Source organism: Periplaneta americana, chromosome 3 (assembly GCF_040183065.1).
Source record: "Periplaneta americana isolate PAMFEO1 chromosome 3, P.americana_PAMFEO1_priV1, whole genome shotgun sequence".
Classification (NCBI taxonomy): domain Eukaryota; kingdom Metazoa; phylum Arthropoda; class Insecta; order Blattodea; family Blattidae; genus Periplaneta; species Periplaneta americana.
In genome coordinates, this window is record NC_091119.1 from 94,949,621 (window position 1) to 94,971,483 (window position 21,863).

The 21,863-nt window shown below is 34.8% G+C and overlaps 1 protein-coding gene and 1 long non-coding RNA gene across 2 annotated transcripts; one reads left to right on the forward strand and one right to left on the reverse strand.

Moving 5' to 3' along the window:
• The first annotated feature begins 1,782 nt into the window (after positions 1–1,782).
• Positions 1,783–12,894, forward strand: EMC4 (ER membrane protein complex subunit 4). The gene is made up of 3 exons (XM_069820956.1): positions 1,783–2,049; positions 4,652–4,920; positions 12,598–12,894. The coding sequence occupies exons 1-3, from the start codon at positions 1,991–1,993 to the stop codon at positions 12,792–12,794; spliced, it is 525 nt and encodes a 174-aa protein (XP_069677057.1). The 5' UTR covers positions 1,783–1,990; the 3' UTR covers positions 12,795–12,894.
• On the reverse strand, positions 12,796–16,775 carry LOC138696263 (uncharacterized). Its single transcript, XR_011331306.1, has 4 exons — positions 16,526–16,775; positions 16,170–16,223; positions 15,548–15,644; positions 12,796–12,983 (listed from the first exon to the last, which is right to left on the reverse strand). It is a non-coding gene; the product is annotated as an uncharacterized lncRNA (long non-coding RNA).
• Between the last annotated feature and the right edge of the window lie 5,088 nt (positions 16,776–21,863).

Consider the following 21,863-nt stretch of genomic DNA (forward strand, 5'->3'; position numbering starts at 1 on the left):
GACTAATAAAAGTTTTTGCATCTTCTAGATCAAATATGTAATTGAGATACAGGATGGCCCTGATCACGTATCATGGTTTGAAATAATATAATTGTTCGTGCGTGGTCGGTTAATTCAATTCATTCCTAAATATATTTATGAATCATTGGAACTTTGTATTTCCTGTGAGAAGAGTAAAAATTAGTAACTTCAAAATTGTTGGGCATATCTCGTAGGGTACATCGCGTGGTGTACTCCTCTCCCTATTTCCTGAGAAATTAACGATTTTGCTTACCGCAAATTGGGGTAAACTCGGCCGCTGAGGTAAACTTGAAAATAAAGAAAAGGGAGAATTTAAACATTAATTTGAAGTTCATTATTTTTCCATTTCTTAAGAAACGGTATTTCCTTTATTATTTTGAGTCACAAATAGTGCTGATGTTATGGTTTAAATTTTCATGGCAAGTTTACCGCATTTTACATTACATTTACAGTTTTCACACATAATGCCTACTTTTAATTTATCCTACCTATATAATACGTAATTTACATGCACTTACTGTTAATATGACGTAGGTGAGAACAAATAAATGAACACAATTTTGTTGAAAAAATTGTAATTTCAATTAACTCAGAAAATGTAGGCCTAATTTTATTTTCAGAGTAGAAGTGGTGTAAGTCAAAAATGGGTAATGAGGGGTTAAAGTATATATTCTGTAAAATACAGCGCAAAGTGGCAGTTAATATTGAATGTATTTAAACTATTAATAGTCAGTGAATAGCACGAAGGATATATTAATTGCTACTTTGCGCTGTATTTTACAGAATTTTTACTTTAAACCTCATTACCTGAGTTTGACTTACACCACTTCTGCACTGAACGGCTCAAATAATCACTGGGAATGTAAAATCAACAGCAATAACAGTCATGCAAATTATTACAGAAAAGATTGCTTTTTATATTAAATTTAAAAAGGCTCTTTTATTTTTTGAGAACTTAATACGTCTGCCACATGAATCTACACCAAACACATGAGAAATTTATCGACACAGTCTGGATTTATTCAAGAAGTGAATATTTTGCAAAAGGATTACAATACTCCATGAATTCTTGCAAAATTAACACCATTATACCTACTTGAATGCTATATAACATTCTTGAAAAATATAAAGATAAAAACACGAATACAAAAATTATGGAATTACTTGCATTAAAAAATGTAGATATATTATCCAAAATCGGAATGGTTACACATTTACACATATGATCTCTGCAAAAAAATAATATACTGTAACAGGTATTTACTTTGTTTTTATTTAAACTGTCCTTCCTTACATACAAATAGGTAACTGATAAGTAATAAATGTTTTATAGAACACAATACGTAGGCTACCTACAACGTGGATTATTGGTTATGACTGGGTTATGATTTTCTCTTGGTCTTTAAGGGAATCTGAAGAACGACAAATTCGGAGATTTAAACTTGTAGTTATTGCAATTTTCGTCATTGCACACATTGCCTTTATTCCGACGCATGATTAAAACGTTATTATAACATCTCGCATGCCTTTAAAGCACGTGCTGGGTGTATTAACCCTATGACCAGTGCGTTGCCTGCCGCTTGGGCGCTAGTGTCGCGAATGTTGGCAAAAAAAAGTGTTGAAGTTGCGCGACTGTATATATTAGACTGTGGCAATACTGTTAACCATAGACAAATAGCTGTTAACTGTCAGCATGGGTGAAATCGGGTAATTTCTTTTTACTGACTACATCGGCAACCCTGGCAATTGAACGATATACGATATCTAATCGCACGGAATCGAGCTTATGCTGTGTCGTCAGTCGTGTATGGACAATCCGATATTTTATTTTATATTTTAGGTGCAGTGTTAGTTTTCTTCTGTAACCAGTGCTAATTGTTTAACGCATTGGACCCATAAACCGGCTGTAAAAGCGTTGGTTTAATACATTTTGTTAAATATTTCACATGTAGATGATATATTTGTTAAAATGGCAACAACTAGAGTGAATAACAGAAAATACAAATGGGCACTGGATTCTGGAGTAAGGTGAATGAATGAAATGACATTTTTTGCTTTAATAATAGTTTTGTTACAAATTAATTTAGTTATAATACATAACGACGGAATGACGGTAGTTGCTATGAAGTTCATATTTCGTATTCTAGTAGGTCGCTAAGCACTAACCTAACCTATAATAATTTTATTATGAATGCAAGCGTTAAAATGTAGAATATAGGTGAGCGGAATTTGCTAGGAGACGTCGTTGCATATAGACCACTTTTACACTAAACCTAAAATGTGTTTTTGCAAGATATACTAAAACCCTAAACTGGCCTAACCTAACCTTTTCCTTAATCTGTGACAGGTTAGGTTAGGTTAGTGTTTTAGTATACGTTGTATACACTAAGGTTAGGTTTAGTGTAAAAGTGGTCTAAATGCAACGACGTCTCCTAGCAAATTACTCTAAAATAAAAGCTAGCCAAATGTTATAAGAACGGTGTCAAATTTATGAATGTGCCTAGATCATTCGGTCTGTGCAAAGCGAATTACTGACAAATTAATTCATATAATTTTACTTTGATCCTCAGCAAACATTTGGATACCGAATCTAGGTTAAAGTGGTCTTCTGATTCATTATTTTATCGAATGAATATACCCTGGGTAACTATGCTGGAGGCCGTACCTCATATTCCTTAGGTTCAATATTTTCCTATTATTTTCACCTATGTATTAGTATGAGGCCAGAACAGGTCTAATGAAGCTTAATTCTTGAGGGTGGTGGTGATGATGATGATAATGATGATCAGTGTGGTTATTTCAGATATGTTCCAAATGTTTCCGTGTAATTTGAGAATTAGCCTACATTTGTTTCACATTTGCTAGATACAATATGGATGGAAATAAACTATATCGAATTTTGACAGTATTGTATTTTTTACTGAGTGCGGAAAACATTTTGATATGATTGTTATGTAACATCAGTTGTTTCTAAAGAAGGTCATGAAAAGCGTAATCTTAAAATGTTGCTCGGTGTTTCTGGGAAAGAATTTCTTGTACAGTAGAGCATTATATTCAGAGTTAGTCCAGATGGTGGAGCTAGTGTGGAAGCAATATGTGAACCGTATTGAGAGGGATTTCCTGGAGATTCGCCACCGAAGAGTACAATATTACTCTTGGTGAATAAATCAGAAAAATTGGGGTAACTCTATGTCAATGCAAAGAAGTGGAAGAAGAAAAAATCAACGAACAACGATAATCTGGGTCCTGTATGACGTGCATGTTACACAAATACTTAAAGCCATTGCATATCACCATGCAGTACGGCTGTTCTCTTTCAGCACCAAGGTCACATTAAGGCTACTTCACGTTACTTTCCTGATGATAACTACAATGCAGAATGTTACAAACTTTCGGTATACTTTATTCCCGGCCATACTATAGTTGCTACAGTTGTGTATTTATCAATAAGTGTAGCCAAAAAAGAACAAAAAAAAGTAAATGTACCGGTACATTAATGTGTGTTTTATCATAATTGCTGTATGAGATTACTCTCATGGATTTCAGAAGAAAATACCGGGTGGACAAAACGAAACGCCACTGAAGCTACAGAAAACTAGTTGTCAGAGTACCACTACCTGCTCCCGGGATATGGCCCTGTTATTCTCGGACTAGATCCCGCACAAAGTACATATGAATTAGTTCGCAAGGTCTAATTGAATGATTAACAGAAATCTAGCAATAATTAATAATTTTTTTGAACTGTTCTTGTGTGCAGTAATGAGTCCGCCAATTTACTCAAACTTGTGCAACAATCGAGGGAGTATTGTCGGACTAACATATCCCGTGCAACTAAATATTGCAGAAAGCAGTTTTCAGTTTTGTGCTGAGTGCTGAATGTGTAAGTTGTGTCATGAGGTACAGTACAGAACAACCCACTTTTATTTGTAATACTTTTGCAAAAAAGTCTTCGTGGAGAAGGTGTCGCTGTAAGTTCCATCGTCAATTTCCCGATTCCCCTGTGCCGGATAAAGCAACACTATACCAACTAATAAAGAAGCTCAAAGAGACAGGATCTGTACAAAATAAGAAGCCTCGTGTGAATAAACATGTATTAACAGAGGAGAAATTGGACGAACTAGGTTTTCGTTTAGAGCAAAGCCCTCACAAATCTTTGCGCTGTTTAGCACAAGTGGGGATGTCTAAATCATCTTTTCAACTCGCGACTAAACTATTAAAGTTAAAACCATACAAAACCCGTGTAGTGCACCTGCTTTTGGCCCCTGATGACGCAGCTAGGATTCATTTTTGTAATTGGTACCTATAATTAGTCCAAGAATGAGGTAACCTTTTATGTTTTTATCGTACTGCATGTTACTATCGCTTTGGCGGTAGGAAGGCTACTCCTATAAAATGCGGAGGCCGCTAGACCTTGGGTTATGGGGTGGCGTTTTATCTCGTCCACCTGGGGATAGTTGAGAATAAGGGTACCTAAAAATATGTACTGAATGTTTTGAAATACAAGGTCTGTCAGAGTGACTAATTTCATACTTTGTCTTTGTACATGAAGTTGGTAATTATGTTCCACATCCCGTGATATGATGTTTTTAAAGTTGCATGCAACTTAAGAAATTATGCATATACATTTCAGAAGCAAGCAAGACCGGAGTTCCGACCTGGCATCACCACCAGGGTACAACCCATCAGCTGGACAGGTGTACACTGAGGTCGCCAGGGAGTCGGATCCCAGTCACCTCATTATCAAAAAATCTTGGGAACTTGCCTTGGGACCTTTAAAACAAGTGCCGATGAACCTATTTATTATGTACATGGCTGGAAACTCTATCTCCATCTTTCCAATCATGATGGTGGGAATGCTCATTGTGCGACCTGTCAAGGCACTTTTCACCATGCAGAACAGTGAGTGCTTTACCACAAGGACATATTGCTTCTTTTCATTGAGTTGGACCCAACTGTAGCCAATGTGTCTGCATTTCATTCTGCTGTAGTTTAGGGTGACAAAGAGGCACATTCTCTTTGAGTGTTTGTTATGTCTATCGTCACTTCATGTGACAGCAGCAGAGGCAGAATTTAAATTTTGACTGCTTCAGTTAGTGATGTGAGATGGAAAATTTTCCACTATATTTTTCCGGAAAATGTTCTGACTGTCCAAATGGTTGCTTTCTCACTTCTCTTGCTTACAGACTTGAGAATTGCACATTGTATGCTCGTTCATTGCTCTAATTGGCCACCAACATAAGTCATCTAACCTTTGATGGCTGTGTCAGTACTGACCCTAGCAAGAGCACCATTGTCATCTTTATTTACTGTAACATTCATACTGATTAAGAAAGAAACTCTGCTGAATATCATATTCTGAAAACTTTGCTGATCTAATTTGAATCCTCGCAACACTGTATGCTCCACATGGAGATGATGCATGCTTGTCATTTTAAAATATATATAATTTTTTTTAAACTGAGATTTAAATTTATTTTGAACAACAAAAATCAGCATACAAATTAACAGTATTTACATTTTACAGAAATGTCTGAACTAGTATTTACAGTAGAAACACTGTATTTAATCTGAATAGGGTTGTTGGTGAGCCATGTGAATTGAAATATGATAAAAGGAATAAATTGAATACCTCCCCAGAATAATGTTGCAGAATCCATTTGAGCTACTTTACAGGAGATGGTATAAATGACATAATTCAGTATGTACCCACAAATATGCAGTAAAAATAATTTTAGGTTGTTTGATTACTACTGTTTTAGCAATATAGCAAATCAACAACTCACATTATCAATCACTATGTACCTATATTACACGTCAAAATGATAATAATGTTGCTTATCCAAATTCAGAATTTCAAGTGTAGTAGAATATTAGTACTGTGATACTGTATACCTGAATGATACAAACATATTATTAATATTCTGTATTAAAATAACATTAGAAATAATTTCGTTTTCCCTAAATTACATTGAAATATAATTCAAATTTGCTATCCTAGCAGTCTAGTGTCCTTACACTTTTAAGCTCTGGTAGAATTCTCTATACTGAGGTTCCAAATAGTCACACATGGCCATCAGATCAACCTTCTCCTCCTTAGTGATTGGAAGAATATCTTCATCTGCTGGACAGAGTTATTAGGCTGGAATGATTTGGAGTGGTTCATATGTATTACCTTTCCTTTTACGTTTAGCTGTATCAAACACACTCCAGTGTTCTAGTACGTTGTGTCCCTTTCGTAATCGAAGGGACAGTAGGGTCGACTGAAGATATCTGGAGCCACATTCCTAATGTAATTTTGCAATCTGCATTTTTCTTCAGATTTTGCTCCAGAAATGTAAAATCTAGAAAATGTATTCCATTCATTTCCTTATTAACAAATGGCTTACCTGGGCTTGCTGACTCGATAACCTGTTTCCAATGTTAAGGAACATATACAGGGCATACTCTCTTTCTTTTTTCATTCAATGCGAAATTTGTCACGTGGCAGGAAAATAGTACATTTATTTTTAAAAATAAATGCTTCACAATGTCAGAAGGCACATTACATATTTAAAGTTATAAAAGATAATAAAAACAAGCCAACAATTAATAAAATTGCATAAATTGTAAAATACCACGTTGGCTATGCAACATTTGAAGGGTTCAGAGCCATAGTGACCCAAGTGCCATTTATTAAAAATGGAGAAAACAAGGTTTAAAATTAAATGATTACCATAATTTAGTGAAACATATAGCAAGTAATATAAAGTATGCACATTAAAACTAAGTGATATTTATGTCAATCTACATTAAACTATGATATTCACTTAACGTTAACCCTGCTTTCTCCGTTTTTAATAAATAATGCTTGGCCCACTATGGCTCTGAACTCTTCATTTATACACTTCATTCGGAGGTTTCTTCCCAGGTACTATAATGTTATTTCGTGTTTTATATTTCTCCCTGATATTCCTCAGCATTATTTTTTTCACATCCCTCTACTTCTGTATGTTTACTATCTGACATTTTCATTTATTAAAATGATTTAATGAGCTGCACGGTAGAGAAATGCTGTTTACGCCCACCATGTTTCCCATCATATGCAACATTATTTTAGGGACTGCCAACTTCAAAGCCTTATAATATCTTCCTCACTTAATAATTCGGTATTCTGTCACTACAGCTCTAATAGGGATGGAATATGGAACAATTTTTTTGCCTGCAACTCAAATTCGTTAAAAATGGATTATGCAACATTATTCTGGGGAAGTATTCAATTATAGAATACTGTATAATAGGAAGAAATTAATAATTAATTAAAAATAATTAGTTTTTTTGGCTTAATATGAGGTTCGTGATTCCTCGACTTGGTTATGTCTGTATACTCCCCATTTTATTTTTTACAAAGCATTCATGGCTTACAAATCAATCACACCTGGCCATAGTTTGAAAGAGTAAGTTTTCAGAAACATTTATAATTATATCAGTACAATTATAAAACATATCAAAATCAATTTTAAAAAATCTTGGAACAAGGGTAAATTTATAATCATATGACTAAAATGATAAAATTTACCGAAATCAATATCCTAAACAAATTGTTTAATAAGGAAAAAATTTTCAGAAAGATTTATAATTATAGTGGTGCAATAATCAGGAAAATCTATAATTATGTGGGAACAGATTATTCGATTCTGCCCATGACCAATCTTGAATTTTAAATAAATAATTTATTTATTAGATAGTTATATTCCAGTGATCCCAACAATTCTACTAGAATAGCTAGATTACTATTGTCACATTTATTTGTAACGTAAATTGTTCTTAATTCACTGTAAACCAGAAGAGCTCTTTCACCAGAGCAATTACTTTTGAATTCAAGTGGAGGGGTGTCAGGCAATAATGTGGGGCTAGGTTTTTCCCCTCGTATATATCATACCACCATCACTTGGGCTCCATAATCATTCATCCTCTGTGAAAACTAGCTGTTATAACGGAGCTAAAATTGCTGTAAAAATTTCCACTCTAGGCTGTAACCTACTTAGCATGTTGGTAAGCATGCCTCTGTATGGCAGTGATAATGAGGTGAAAAAATGGTAGGACAAATAAAACTCTCCTGCACATATAGTCCTCCAGAAATTCCAATATAGAAAGCTGATGATCTAGCTTCAGTTGATAGTGTGCCATGAACATGTTAATTATGTATAAAATGTACTTTAAGACACACCTTTTCTTTTTGGGGGGATAAAATTGTAGCCTTCAAAGTGCTGCATTTCAATGATGATGATTTCAACTTCAACATAATGACAGAAACTTCAGATTCTGAATATGGAAGTGAAGGATAGACATAAATGAGATTTTTTTTATTCATTCCTACAACAGGTCTTATGCATACATTTATTTTGGAATGAGTGTGTGTTATAATTGAGTGAATACGGTAAACTTTCCTTATAACATTAATAGAGATATTGCAGGTGGTCGTTTATCAGATAAACAGTTTTATTAGTATTTGTTCATTAACCCCTGAGTGGTCAGGCCTGGAATTTTTAATTGAAAAATCCATAGTGACACTTGTGGCAGATACGGTCGCTGTTGGGGTTTTTCTTGGAGTTCTCGTTTCCCAATATAAGGCATCGACATCATTTCATCAACATTCCCTTAACATGGCTGGTGACACAGAGCAGGTTGGCCTAGGAACATGTGGGATTTGCCTGCTTGAAATCTGAGTATGCAGCGAACCTTAGTGTAGTCGACCCATGTGAGTTGGAAGTGCATCTAATTTGAGGGGTTAGCACAATAGATCTTGAAAAGTTGCAGTGCTGAAACATTGCGACTCTCCTTCCCTTCCTAAATTCAATTCAGTATCTGTTCATTCTTGATTAGAATTTAATTTTTTACTTGTACTCTTTATCAATGGTTCTGAACCTTTGAGAGGCTACGGCCCAGTAAATTCTTTTTCTATAAGACAAAGGCCCAGTTCCAACAAATTTACTCGTAAAGACCTCTCCAATTTTTTTAAAGTTCATACATTTAACTAATGTAAGTATTAAAAATTAAGTATGGCGTAATCTTAAGACTTAACAAGTTTTAATACACTATGAAAACAGAGTGACATTTAATTATCAATCACTGAGTTGATGAAATTTTGTAGCATGTTCTAGTTACTCATGCAAACATCATTAATTAACTTATGCTAATTTTCATTGACATATCCCTTTCTGACCACCAAAACCATAAAATTTATAACACTGATCATTGTATTATTAAATTGATTTTAATTATGTTAGTTTGAAAAAGAAATGGTAATGGCAAGAATGATTATGCACTGTAACTCACCACGGAAGTCAGCTGAGCAGGGAAAGCAGCAGATGGTTGTCAACATGTAATTTTATGTATAAGAATGTATGAATCTCTCATTTCTAAACATTAGTTCCATCACTAAGGGCCGGTATTATAAACACCGTTTAAACCTTACGTTCAGTTTAAACTGAAGTTTTTCATTCTGCTTCGTATTATAAACCTTAACTACCAGTTAATCTTGAGTTAACTTGAGTTTAACTTGATCTGCAGTTCAAGGCTCATCAGTGCAAGATTGCAGTTCCTGCATACACATGGATATTGCAGATGTTTTCCAAGAACTTATGAGTGACGATATGTGAATGATCAATATTACTGAACAACCACAGCATCCAAGAATTTTTTTGGAATAGAGTGCACCACTTTGAAATATACATAAATGAACATAAGTTTTAAAACAGAAAACCTTCAGAATTAGGCTTATAGTCCTAACCTTGTTCCGAAAAATTGAAACTCGGATACAACATGAAACAGAAAAATGAGAAAGTGCAAAAATATGTGTTTTATGGTTTGAATTTAAAGATTACTTGAAAAGATAAATGATTTTTTTTTTTTTTTTTGAAAACATTCTGTTGAATCTCTGCATTGGTTACTAGTTGCGCTGTGCTATTTTTCCTCTGGTAGTAGACATACTGAAAACGATGGGAGATTTCAAAGGTGTCCGCAAATCTACTATAAACCTATTGTGCATTGTACTGTGTGTGGCAGTCAGTCTCCTGGTAAGATTTACTATGGGGCCTGATTATAAACACTAATAACATTACCTAATTTTAATAGACTCGTAAAAATAATTTTGTTTGACTGAATTCTGTTTCATAAATATTCTAGACAACACACAAAATACGCACACTAATATTATTACTTAATTTCTCAGTTGATTCTGTATGGAGTTAAGTCGCGAATGGTCATGCAAGATTTAGTTTGGTTGCATTGTGTTTCGGAGTATAACGTTGGCAGCCAGCATTAAGAAACTATTTGAGGTTAAGTCTGACAAGCATACTGAAGTATGCGGTATTGGTCCTCTTTAGGTTTTATTATGATACTCTCTCTGATACCGAAGAACAAAGATGTTTCTTAATGAAGATTCTCCACGAGCATCGGTTATTTTAAATCTATACTAATAATAAATCTGTAGCCGAAATTTTTCTGGTAATTTTCGATTTTCCAAAAATAATTAGTCCTAACATATATAATTAACCACCCTGAAACCGAAAATCGCTTTTTTGAAATTTTTGTTTCTATGTCTGTCTGTATGTTTGTTACCTTTTCACGCGATAATGGCTGAACGAATTTCGATGAAAATTGGAATATAAATTAAGTTCGTTGTAACTTAGATTTTAGACTATATGGCATTCAAAATGCATTATTTAAAAGGGGGGTTATAAGGGGGCCTGAATTAAATAAATCGAAATATCTCGCTTATTATTGATTTTTGTGAAAAATGTTACATAAGAAAAGTTTCTTTAAAAATAATTTGCGATAAGTTTTATTCCTTGAAAAATTTTGATAGGACTGATATTTAATGAGATAAATGAGTTTTAAAATTAAAATAACTGCCATCTAAGGCCGTGTAATGAATTAAAAAACAAATGACTTCGTCTATAAGGTGCCTTGGACAGCAACAATCGAAAGCTATGAAAGATAGCCTACAGAGAATGTTTGTGTGTTTGTATGAAGTAATATCGGAAGCTAAATTAACCGATTTGTATAATATTATTTCACCATTGGAAAGTGTAGTTTCTCTAGATGGATATAATGTTATTACAGTAACTTCTGATGTAATATAATATAATATAATATAATTAAGAAACATGTTACAGCAATTGCCATTGCACCAAATGAGTGGTCTCTGGACCAAAATGATCGCATTTTAATTATTTGGATGCAATTTAAATTAAGTAACATATTAAACGATTTATCCTTCTATCAAACACGAATGTCCCCTGGATCAAATGTCCTATTTTAATAAATTATGTAATTACTTTATATTTATTTCTAATGGGTGCAGCGGAGCGCACGGGTACGGCTAGTCAATAATATGATTAAACAGTTGTGATGTTCTCCTTTTCTTTCCTAGCAGTAATACCAATCGTATTCCACTACACTTTAACTTAACCGAGATTCTGTAATATAACACGTTGAGTTAAACTCACGGTTAGATTTCACATAATCTTTAAATTAACCATATTTATAAAACTGGGCCTAATTGATATGAATTTAAAAAGCTAGCAAATTAATACAGCAATAATTATAAGTTATTAAAAAAATTAACCTCTGTGCTTAGCTAATTTCTTATTACAGCTGAAAATTTTTAAAAGCGAGGTTAGTGAGACTTTTGTTGCTATTTTCTGTCTGTTAGCCAAATGGAGACATCAGAATTTTGCAGGCGGTTCTTCAGTTTCGTTTTAAGTACAGCTGTGGCAGAAAATTCAGTTTCACAAAGATATGTGGTGGAAAAACAAAGAAGAAATCTGATTGCTATTTCAAGTAAATTTGGATATTCATTTTTCATTCTTATCCAGAATTTCGAATTACTCTTAGATTTAAAAGTACTTTCCAGTTCTTCATCTGATGATAATTCAAGAAATTGAAGGGTTTTTTCGTCTGAAAGAGCTGTCTCCTTGTGTTCAACAAAAGGGTTTACAATCCACATGTTTTGTTGCAGGCAGTTTTTATGGCCGATCATAAACAGCGGTATTCCCTTTCCTGAATGTTAAAAAGTTTTATAAGTGAAGAATTCCCGATCATTAAAAAAATAAGTGGCTTCATCACTGACATTGCTACATAGTTGTAATTTAGTTAGATTTTAGAATTTAGAGACGATCTGGATCAGCATTTTGACAATCCTGACAATATTTCCACTACAAGATATTTATTCGGGAAAAATGCTTAGAAAAGTAAAATGACCAATTCCAGGAGAATTTCTTCAGCCTGGTATAACTGATGCCAGGCCGTGGCCCTGCAGTTGAGGAACAGTGCATATTTTGCATAACAAGAAAAATAGCTACAGCATTATTCAGGCTGTAAATGTTCATGATATGTTTTGTATTACTGAATACTAGTGTACTCTATGAAATACGACTATACCCATGATAATCACCTCCCAAAATCTGAACAGGTAAACTAAGACATATGACTTCTGGAAAACAGAGGAAAGAATGGAAGTTAACTTGCAGGCATTGGAAAACATGTGTAGGTAATCTTATTACAGTATTTAAATATATACTTGTTGATTTGCAGCATTCAAGATGATTGAAGGAAGCCATGCAGTGGGACAGAAGCTGGTCTACTTCCTGGGGAACATTGTGAGTGTAGCACTGGCCCTTTACAAGTGTCACTCCATGGGGCTACTACCCTCACACACTTCAGATTGGTTGGCCTTTGTGGAACCCCAGACGAGGGTGGAGTATTCAGGGGGAGGTTTGCTGCTCACATAAGTGCATCTTACTGTATTATTTTATTGTTACATGAAGTACATATGTAAATTATCAAGGGAAAAACAATTTCAGTCAATAAATACAATGTAAAACACTGGTACCAAGTCTCCTAATCAATAACAGCTGGGGGCTTGTGGCAAGTAACAGTGCGGCTTTTTTTTTTGGCATTCATTTCACCAACATGATGGCCTGCGAACACAAAGCATAATGCTACAAGTCTTCAGATACAAAAGATACAGCAGGCAGGAGCAAGTTAAATAGCTACTCTCATACTTATGAGATATCTTAAAGAAAATATCGTATTAGACCTTTAGATGTTATTAATAGAACTTCCATGAAATTGTAATCTATACTAATCTGTGCATTTCAACTACTGTTTATTCTATCTATGGGAAAAAATTGCCGCATGCCTTGTAGTTGTATAGCATATCTCTCTTTCATTGCATCTATAAATCTCGTTTCCTGTTTGTCACTGATAATTGGCAACTCTCATTTACACCCTGTGCTAGATGTTATGTTTTATTTAATGATGCTCGCAACTGCAGAGGTTATATCAGCGTCGCCAGATGTGCCGGAATTTTGTCCTGCAGGAGTTCTTTTACATACCAGTAAATCTACTGACATGAGCCTGTCACATTTAAGCACACTTAAATGCCATCGACCTGGCCCGGGATCGAACCCACAACCTCGAGCATAGAAGGCCAGTGCTATACCAACTTGCCATCCAGGTCGACCCTGTGCTAGATGGTGCAACCAATTCAAAATCAATGTCAGTCAGCTTTAGTTACATTATCTCACCAAGAGTATGCTCAGGATAAGTTATGTCAAATATTTATATTTATAATTGTGTCAGTGATGTTTATTATGTTTCTATTTTTGTGCATCCTACAAATTTATTACTGGACTGTAGAGATAAAGGGGAATCAGTTGTCTAGTGTTGCCATGCATGCCACTGAGTCCGAGGTTTGCTGGAATTTCATCACTGCTAGCTCTATTATAAGTAGTACTCAATCAACTGAAAGGCCAGATTAAATACATAAGCACTAACGTACAGAATGAACTTATTGTTCTCTTTAAAAACCGAATGCAAAATAGTGAGCAAAATAAAGGAGGCCTCTATTTCATTTCTATGCATACGTCTAAAGCACATTAAAGAGAGATCCAAGTGAAATTTATTGTTATGTGAAAAGGACTTAAATGGAGTAACGAAAGCACTGGCCTATATAGTGGAAGATGAATCTGCAACGAATCTATCTAAGAAATAAACCAATTGAGAAAAGAGGAATTTCTATACTAAAGTTCATGGATAAAAATACGACAGAGCCAGTGAAATCACTTGTGTGTACATTTGTATACAAAGAAGCTCAAGATATCTAAGTGTAGCTTACATACGTTTGCTTTTTGCAAACAATGCTGTGACAGAAATTAACAAATTAGAACATTTTTCGGTATACTTCAATGTATATCTGTATCAAGACATGGATGGAATGCTCTTAGTAGTCTTTTGGTTAATGAAGACGACTAAAGTTTGATGCCGAAAAAAGCGAAAAAAATAAATTCAACTAGATAATAACATGTAAGTGAAAGTTCCGTCAGTAGCTTATAGGCTATATTTTAAGAAAGTTTTATTAAACTTTATATGTGGACGAACATTTTCACTCAAGTATCGAGCATCTTCTGATCCTGTAATTTGTAATCACATTAGTCATGACAAATTAAAATGTGCATATAAACACGAATAATTGCACATTGTAGACAATTTTATTCATAGTTAAGAAGAGTTATACAGTACGGCTACTCGAACAGTAAGGATAAGGATTGAATGATGTACGGGTATGCAATTGTGTGGAAGTTCTTTGAAAGCAGGTAGTGACTATTTTATATGTTGGGAAATACACCCTCTCCCGCAAGTAATTATTTCTGTTGCTGGCAACGGAAGCATTTCTACTACATTCTGTGTAACAGTAAAAGGCTTGTAATAACCCTCTTTAGAAAAAATACATACTGAATCAATTCGCATTTTCTTCTGCATAAAAAAAAGCCGGAGAAAAACAGTAGGATAATCAGTCAACTGGTTAATAGAATGATGGATAATCAGGGTTCCACTATAAAAATTTTTAATGCTAGAAAGGCTCATATTCATCAGTGTGGTTTTATCCATATTACATTTGAGATAGGCAATTCAAAGAATTTTATGAGAATATAATGGCTGCTTCATATTTAGACCTAAAGTTTCACAATTTTCTCCAGAGCATATTGCTATTGTATCATCAGCATATGATACTATTTCAGTGTTTCAGAAGGACGGTATATCGTTTACATAAAGAATATAATGGTCTAGTACTACAGTACACAGATTTCTAAGCCGTTACAACAACATTTCCGCGCTATCAACATATGCAGAGGATATGCCAATATGTGAATACGTTTTGCACAACAATGAACCTCGTCATGTAAACAAAGTTATTGAGAACAAATGGCTGACTTCCATCCATTCACTTCAAAATTGCAGGTAAATGGGATAGCTACCCCATCTTCTTTCCCTCTAACCTTGTCACAGCACTCAGCCCCCTGTTACTTATCTACCCACTGTAATCTTGTCACAGTCCTCAGGTTCCTATCACTTAGCTATCGCTCTTTCCGTCCTTAAGATGTTGCCACTACTATTACTGCTGTAACATACGGTAGTAGTGTATAATGATCTATTCTAACTTTTCATTCAAAGAAGGGTATACGACAGGAAATGATAATACCTTTTCTAAGACTGAAGTTTCATTTATCCTTCTTATGCTCGTCAGCATAGGACTTTATTCTCTCCCATAACTTCGCTGGCTCGTCAACTCTAGGAATCTGAAATGCATAAGAGAAATAACATTACATTCGGTAAATTTACGTTCAAGGGTCGACCAGTTCCGATACCACTGTATTAGAGGAGTGTTGCTGGTTTCTTAGTCAGCCTTGCTACATATTCTATGACGTGTAGAGTTTTTCTATAGCACTGAAAGTTTTTTTACGAAAAAAAAAAAAGTGCAAAATATGGTTAATTTTCTGGGGAAAAGGCAATTTGGAATTTGAAGAATTCATATAGGACGTCAGTTGACTTGAAAACATATCAGAAAATAGCTAAACATTGGAAAGAGTTGATTGGTATAAGTAACCTAAAAGTGATGGTTTAACACATTTAATAAAGAGTAGAACATTTCAGAATGAATGCGAAAGGCACATTTCACTTCACTTAGTATGTGCAAAGCATACCAAAAGTCTACACCAACCTAACCTGTCACAGATTCTTGCACCGTAGAACTTCTAAACAAATGTAAGTTAGAAGTTTCAGTGCTATAGAAAAGTAAATGAAATTATAATAGGCCTATTTACCTCATAGTTCTGACTGAGATAAATTCCAACGTATACTCCTGTTCCGAAAGTTATCTGTAAACAAAATAAAGCATAATAACGTTTGATTAAAATGCACGAAATGTTGAAACAAGCCTATGCACACGGTTCTTTCACCATTATCTGCAAAAATATGGACTATGTGATAATTACATACAATGAAGGTAGGCATTGAAAATGCTAGTAAATGAAAATAAAATGCAGCTTCATACCTTCAGTACAAATATCTAGACCTATATTTATATTATTCATGGATATCGTGATAAAGTATCCAAGATTTGATGGAAACACACAGGAGAAATTAATTTGCGTAGTCAACTTGAAACATATTAACTTACCAAAAACTTAAACATCACACCCAAGTTTGCAAAAAGGGAAAATACTGCAGATTAAGCTTGGTGTGCCTCTTATTCAATTTTGTTGGCCTTATCTTTACAATCGGCTTTACCACTTCACAACTTTCACATTAATGACGTTCATATGCATAGATAAGAATGAAGAATATATCGCGTTATGTAGCGTATACGGACCATGTAAAGACCGAACGTTTTCTACTCAGCTGGAGCTGGTATCAGCTGATTGAGCCTAACAACAAGCGTTGCCAACCTCAACAGGAAAGAATCAGCTACAAACGTCCCGAAATTCAGCTAAGCTCAAAAGTAGATGTCATGAAAGCAAATGAACAAGTAATTATGAATTCATAGCAGCGAATAGGGATTATAAAGAATGGACACTTCGCGTCGGTACCTTTGATGTAGCCGGACTGATTTCAATGACCTTCAAGCCAGCTAAAGCGTCAGATTCTGCTTTCTCCCTAGAGTTGGCGCTGACATCACACCAGCTAGCAGTCGACACAGCGGAAATATAACACATACAATTAATACATCTAGGTACATTATGTACTCAAATAAAATAAATTGGATCCATAAAATAATAAATCCTTCATTAACTGCAATGTCTAGACTCTAGAGTTCCTTTATAATGAGAGTTGAGACGTTGACCCCAACAACAATTAAAATATGTAATGATTTGATAGCGCTGAAAATGGAAAAACATAACTCTTACGAGAAGTAAAACCTGTATTATATTATTATACAAATATTAAACGAATTCGATACTTAATTTTATAATGTATTATATTATTTTATAATATAATGTATTATATCTGAAATATAAAATATTATTATTACAACTGGTTTGTCACTGAGAAATAAGGAAAAGTTGTTAACTTGAATTTATTTGAAGCAAAGCGTTACTGGATTATGCAATAAGGTAGGCGATGTTTGGATCCTGTTCCTTAACACTATTCTCAATTATTATCTTAGCGTATGCTCGATTACACTACCTCTAGCGCTTGAAAGTGGAACTAGCCGCTGGCGCACAGAGAAACAAAACACAAGAAAATTCGCTCAGTGTCCATTCTTTATAATCCCTATTCGCTGTTCATAGTATGAAACATACGCTCCCTCCCACATTTTAATAACTGCCTCTTCCCACGCATATCTATATCATTGTCAACTGTGCAAAACAATTGTAACAATACTGTAATTCGCAAATAGCGGCTCATGTGGAGATTATTTAGAGAAACCCTTATTCTTGAGTAATAAACAGAATCGACGACCTGAATGAGGGTCGCAGTGTTAGGGATTCAGCCCTACCCTAAATTTTCTATTATGTTTTCGTAATTTTTTGAGGAAACGAGGAGCTTCTTACGAGTGTGAGAAAATAAATGTCATACAAGAAAGTGCTTACACATAAAATAGACTACTCAGAAATGGTCACTCGGTCGAATCTCAGTTCAGCTACATTTAGGCATTCGGCTACGATCATTCAGCTACAGCGATCTCAACATTATTAGTATAGTATTAGTATACTATTATAACGTCTTTGATTAGTATAGAGCCACTGCCATCATGATCTAGACCAGGCCGTAATGCAAGATGTGTGACGTCACTCGATGGGTCGGGCTTTTCTATTTGAGTATACGGAGCTGAGTGAAATATATTACTTTAATGCGTGTCGGTGCTCAATTTTATTTAGTGTATTGTGTGTATAAGATATGTTCACTTCTTACTGCATAATATGTTGCAGAAATAATTACAAAACTGTGTTATTTTAATGTGAACGGAGTTTTACATGTTAACATAACCTGTTTGCATCAACATTTTAAGTTTGGAATGGAAGCTATTTTGAGATTTAATAAAGAAGAATTATTTATATTGTGATTTTAATTTAGCACATCTATCTTCCTTATTTGTAGGTAGAAAATTTACCACAGTTCCTCCTATGAAATAAGTGTAGGTACGTACGGTTGTGTGTTACTTCATCTGGTAGGTTAGATAAATAGAATTCAGTACGACCCAGTATAGTAGGGAACAAATAAATAATACAATTAAATTGTTATTCAATGCAATGTGTGCATAAGTTCCGGCTAGTTCCATTTATTTGTTGCATAATGTGGCAGGAATAATTATAAAACTGTGTTATTTTTATGTGAAGAGAATTCACCATGTTTACATAACCTATTTGCGCCAACATTTTAAGTTGAGAACGAAAGCTATTTTGAGATTTAATAAAGAAGAATATATTTAGGATAAACTTCAGAACACGGTTATCTTCCTTACTTATAGGTAGAAAATTCACCACAGTCCCTCCTATGAAATGTACATACGGTTATATTACTTAACTAGGGTTAAACGAGCGCTGAGGTATAATTCCGGTAACTTCTGAACTGAAAACAGTTGAATTTATTTTTTCTGGAGATGCATTTCATCCTCTAAGCAAGGCATAATAAAAGCCTGAACTAACCGAACTAATTAGTATATGTAAGGTGTATGAATACGAAGGGAACTACCTCAGCGCTAGTTTAACCCTGGTAACATATTAAACTAATCAGACTGGAGTACCGTATGAAACGAATAAATACAATTGAAGTGTAGACAATTTGCATTTACAAGTTATACGTAGGTTATGCTTAATTATGATGCATAATTGCGAATATAGAAATAAGGCAAGTACTGATTGAGTAAACATAACCTATAATGTCGACACATCAAAATATGCGTGCAATGCAACTGAAAATTGTTGAAACGTGCTTAAATGAATGTGCAAGAATTTCGTAATGAAGCGAGCGTGCTTTATTTCAATTAATTACAATACTAGATACTGTAACAGTAATGAAAACTATAAGGTAAGTATAATTTTTCATAATATACTAGAAACGCAGCCGGGAAGGCGGCGTGAAGACGGTTGCGCGATAGCATTCGCGCGCTTTGTGGTATGACGTGTTTTCCGCTGAGCCAATAGAATCATTTCAGTAACAGACGATTGAGTGTGCGGTTGACGAGTGGATGTTTTAAGAGTTTCATTGAAAGTATTACGATAAACAAATTTAAATTATTATTTGTGTGTGTACTATAGAAACATGGATCCAGGAAGAGAAAAACAGCAAGTATTACATCGGCAGGCGAGAGAAATAGTGTTTAAAGTGTATTTGTACTTCGTAAGCATCGAGCAGCAGACGGCGAGATGTGGTGAATGTAAGGAACGCGACGTTGCCACACCTCAAAAGAAGACAGCAGAAGCATGTGGTATCGGTTTACGAACAGTGCAAAGAATAACAAGCTACGGAAATAAAAATAATGCAGTGTTCAAATCGCCAGGGAAAAATCCTAAGAGAAAAAAACCAGTCACGGACTTGGATAACTTCGATAAACATGTACTGCGTACAACAATATTTGACATGTATAAGAATGGTGAATATCCTACTGCATTAAAATTCGTTCGAAAAATGAGAGAAGCAGTGGGATTTAATGGCAGTAGGGATTCGATACTGCGGATTTTGAAACAAATGGGCTTCTTTTTTAAAAAATGCAATGACGGAAGGAAATTTCTTTTGGAAAGGATTGACATTGTTACAGCTAGAATAGCCTTCTTAACAACAATTCATAAGATAAGAGAAGCCGGGAAGTCTTTGATATTCTACTTAGACGAGACCTGGATAAATCAGAATCATAGCAGGAGTGCCTGTTGGCAAATGAGTTATGGTTCTGGAGGACTACGGGTACCAATTGGTAAGGGGGGCCGCCTCATTGTGTTGCATGTTGGTTCATCTGCTACTGGCTTCATCCCGCAGTGCAAATTTATATTCCGCTCAAAATCCAAGACATCAAATTCAGATTACCATAAAGATATGGACTATTCATTTTTTAAGAAATGGTTTGTGGAGAAATTATTGCCTAACATTCCACCCAATTCTACAATAGTAATGGACAACGCCAGTATTCATTCAGTTCAACTAGACCGAGCTCCATCCACCAATACCCGCAAAGCAGATATAATGTCTTGGCTTTCGAGGCACAATATTCCTCACACATCTTCCCCGAAAAGAGAAGAACTCCTTATGTTGGTAAAACTATTCAAGTCGAAGACAGTATCGTATGAAATAGACAGCATTGCCAAACAACATGGCCATCAAGTGGTTCGCCTCCCTCCCTACCACTGCCATTACAATCCTATTGAATTAATTTGGGCCCAAATGAAATCGTATGTTGCCGAGAAAAACAATACTTTTAAAATCGCCGACGTCGAGACGTTCACACATGAGGCTGTTGAAACCATATCAATTGAGGCTTGGGAAAACTGTGTACGGCACGCGGAAAAATTGCAAGAGGAAGATTATGCACGAGAGATTCGTAGGGATGATATAATGGAGCCCTTCATCATCAATCTTGAAGATAGTGACGAAGAAAGTGAAGACGATGATGCAGACGACGATGATACGGAAAACGATCTCAGAGATATTTCCGATTAATATTCAGGTAATTGTCTACTTATTAATTTATTATAGTTTTTAATTTTGTGTTTATTAGTCCATGGTTTTTGTTTTGATTCTTTGTCTATTGTTAATTTAATTTATTTTTTTTCTTGGTTGCATTATGAAATGAACACGTTTACGGATTCTCAATTTTAATATAAAGATAGCATACATGCAACTGCAAAAAGTACTTTAGTTTCGCAATTTAACACAGCTTTTGGTGTCGCGCTTCGTGCTGTTATGAGTAAGCAACTTGGCATCTCCGCATCCCATAGTTCTGTCTCTCTCTGCGCTGGCGAAAGTTCGAAACCGCCTTCCCGGCTGCGTTCCACTCTATATGTATCTCGCTTTTAGTTCAAATTGTGTATATTATCAAACGTATTATTTATAATGTAGATTATTTACACATAAGAAGGGCGCAATAATTTAAATTTAATAAAACAAATACGGTAAACTAACAATAATGGATTAGACAAGAGTAACAACAGTAACGCTGCACTTAGGCCTAATCATAATTTACTTTACATCCCAGTCAATGTTGCACTTTCACGTGTATATTATTACACATATTTACTGTTTATAACACCAGAAATTCACTTAACCACATAAGGGCGCAATATTTAATCGAAATAAAGGCAGGTATTACACATACGAACTTTGCCTGCAACAACGTAATTTTCACACCAAAAATAATATTATACCTTACGTTGCAAATGAATTATGTCTCAAGTGTTTCACAATCACTGTTTAAAATTTACCGACGCGATTACACTGCATTTCAGAGAAATATATGTTATTTTTCATGTACTGCAACTAATTGATATGGTTGAAAGACCGCCCTTCGCGATCAGCTGTTAAGC

Coding starts and splice junctions, on each gene's coding strand:
- EMC4 (XM_069820956.1), top strand. CDS start 1,991: ATGGCAACAACTAGAGTGAATAACAGAAAATACAAATGGGCACTGGAT. Junction 2,050..4,651: donor GCACTGGATTCTGGAGTAAG/GTGAATGAATGA, acceptor TATACATTTCAG/AAGCAAGCAAGACCGGAGTT. Junction 4,921..12,597: donor ACTTTTCACCATGCAGAACA/GTGAGTGCTTTA, acceptor GTTGATTTGCAG/CATTCAAGATGATTGAAGGA.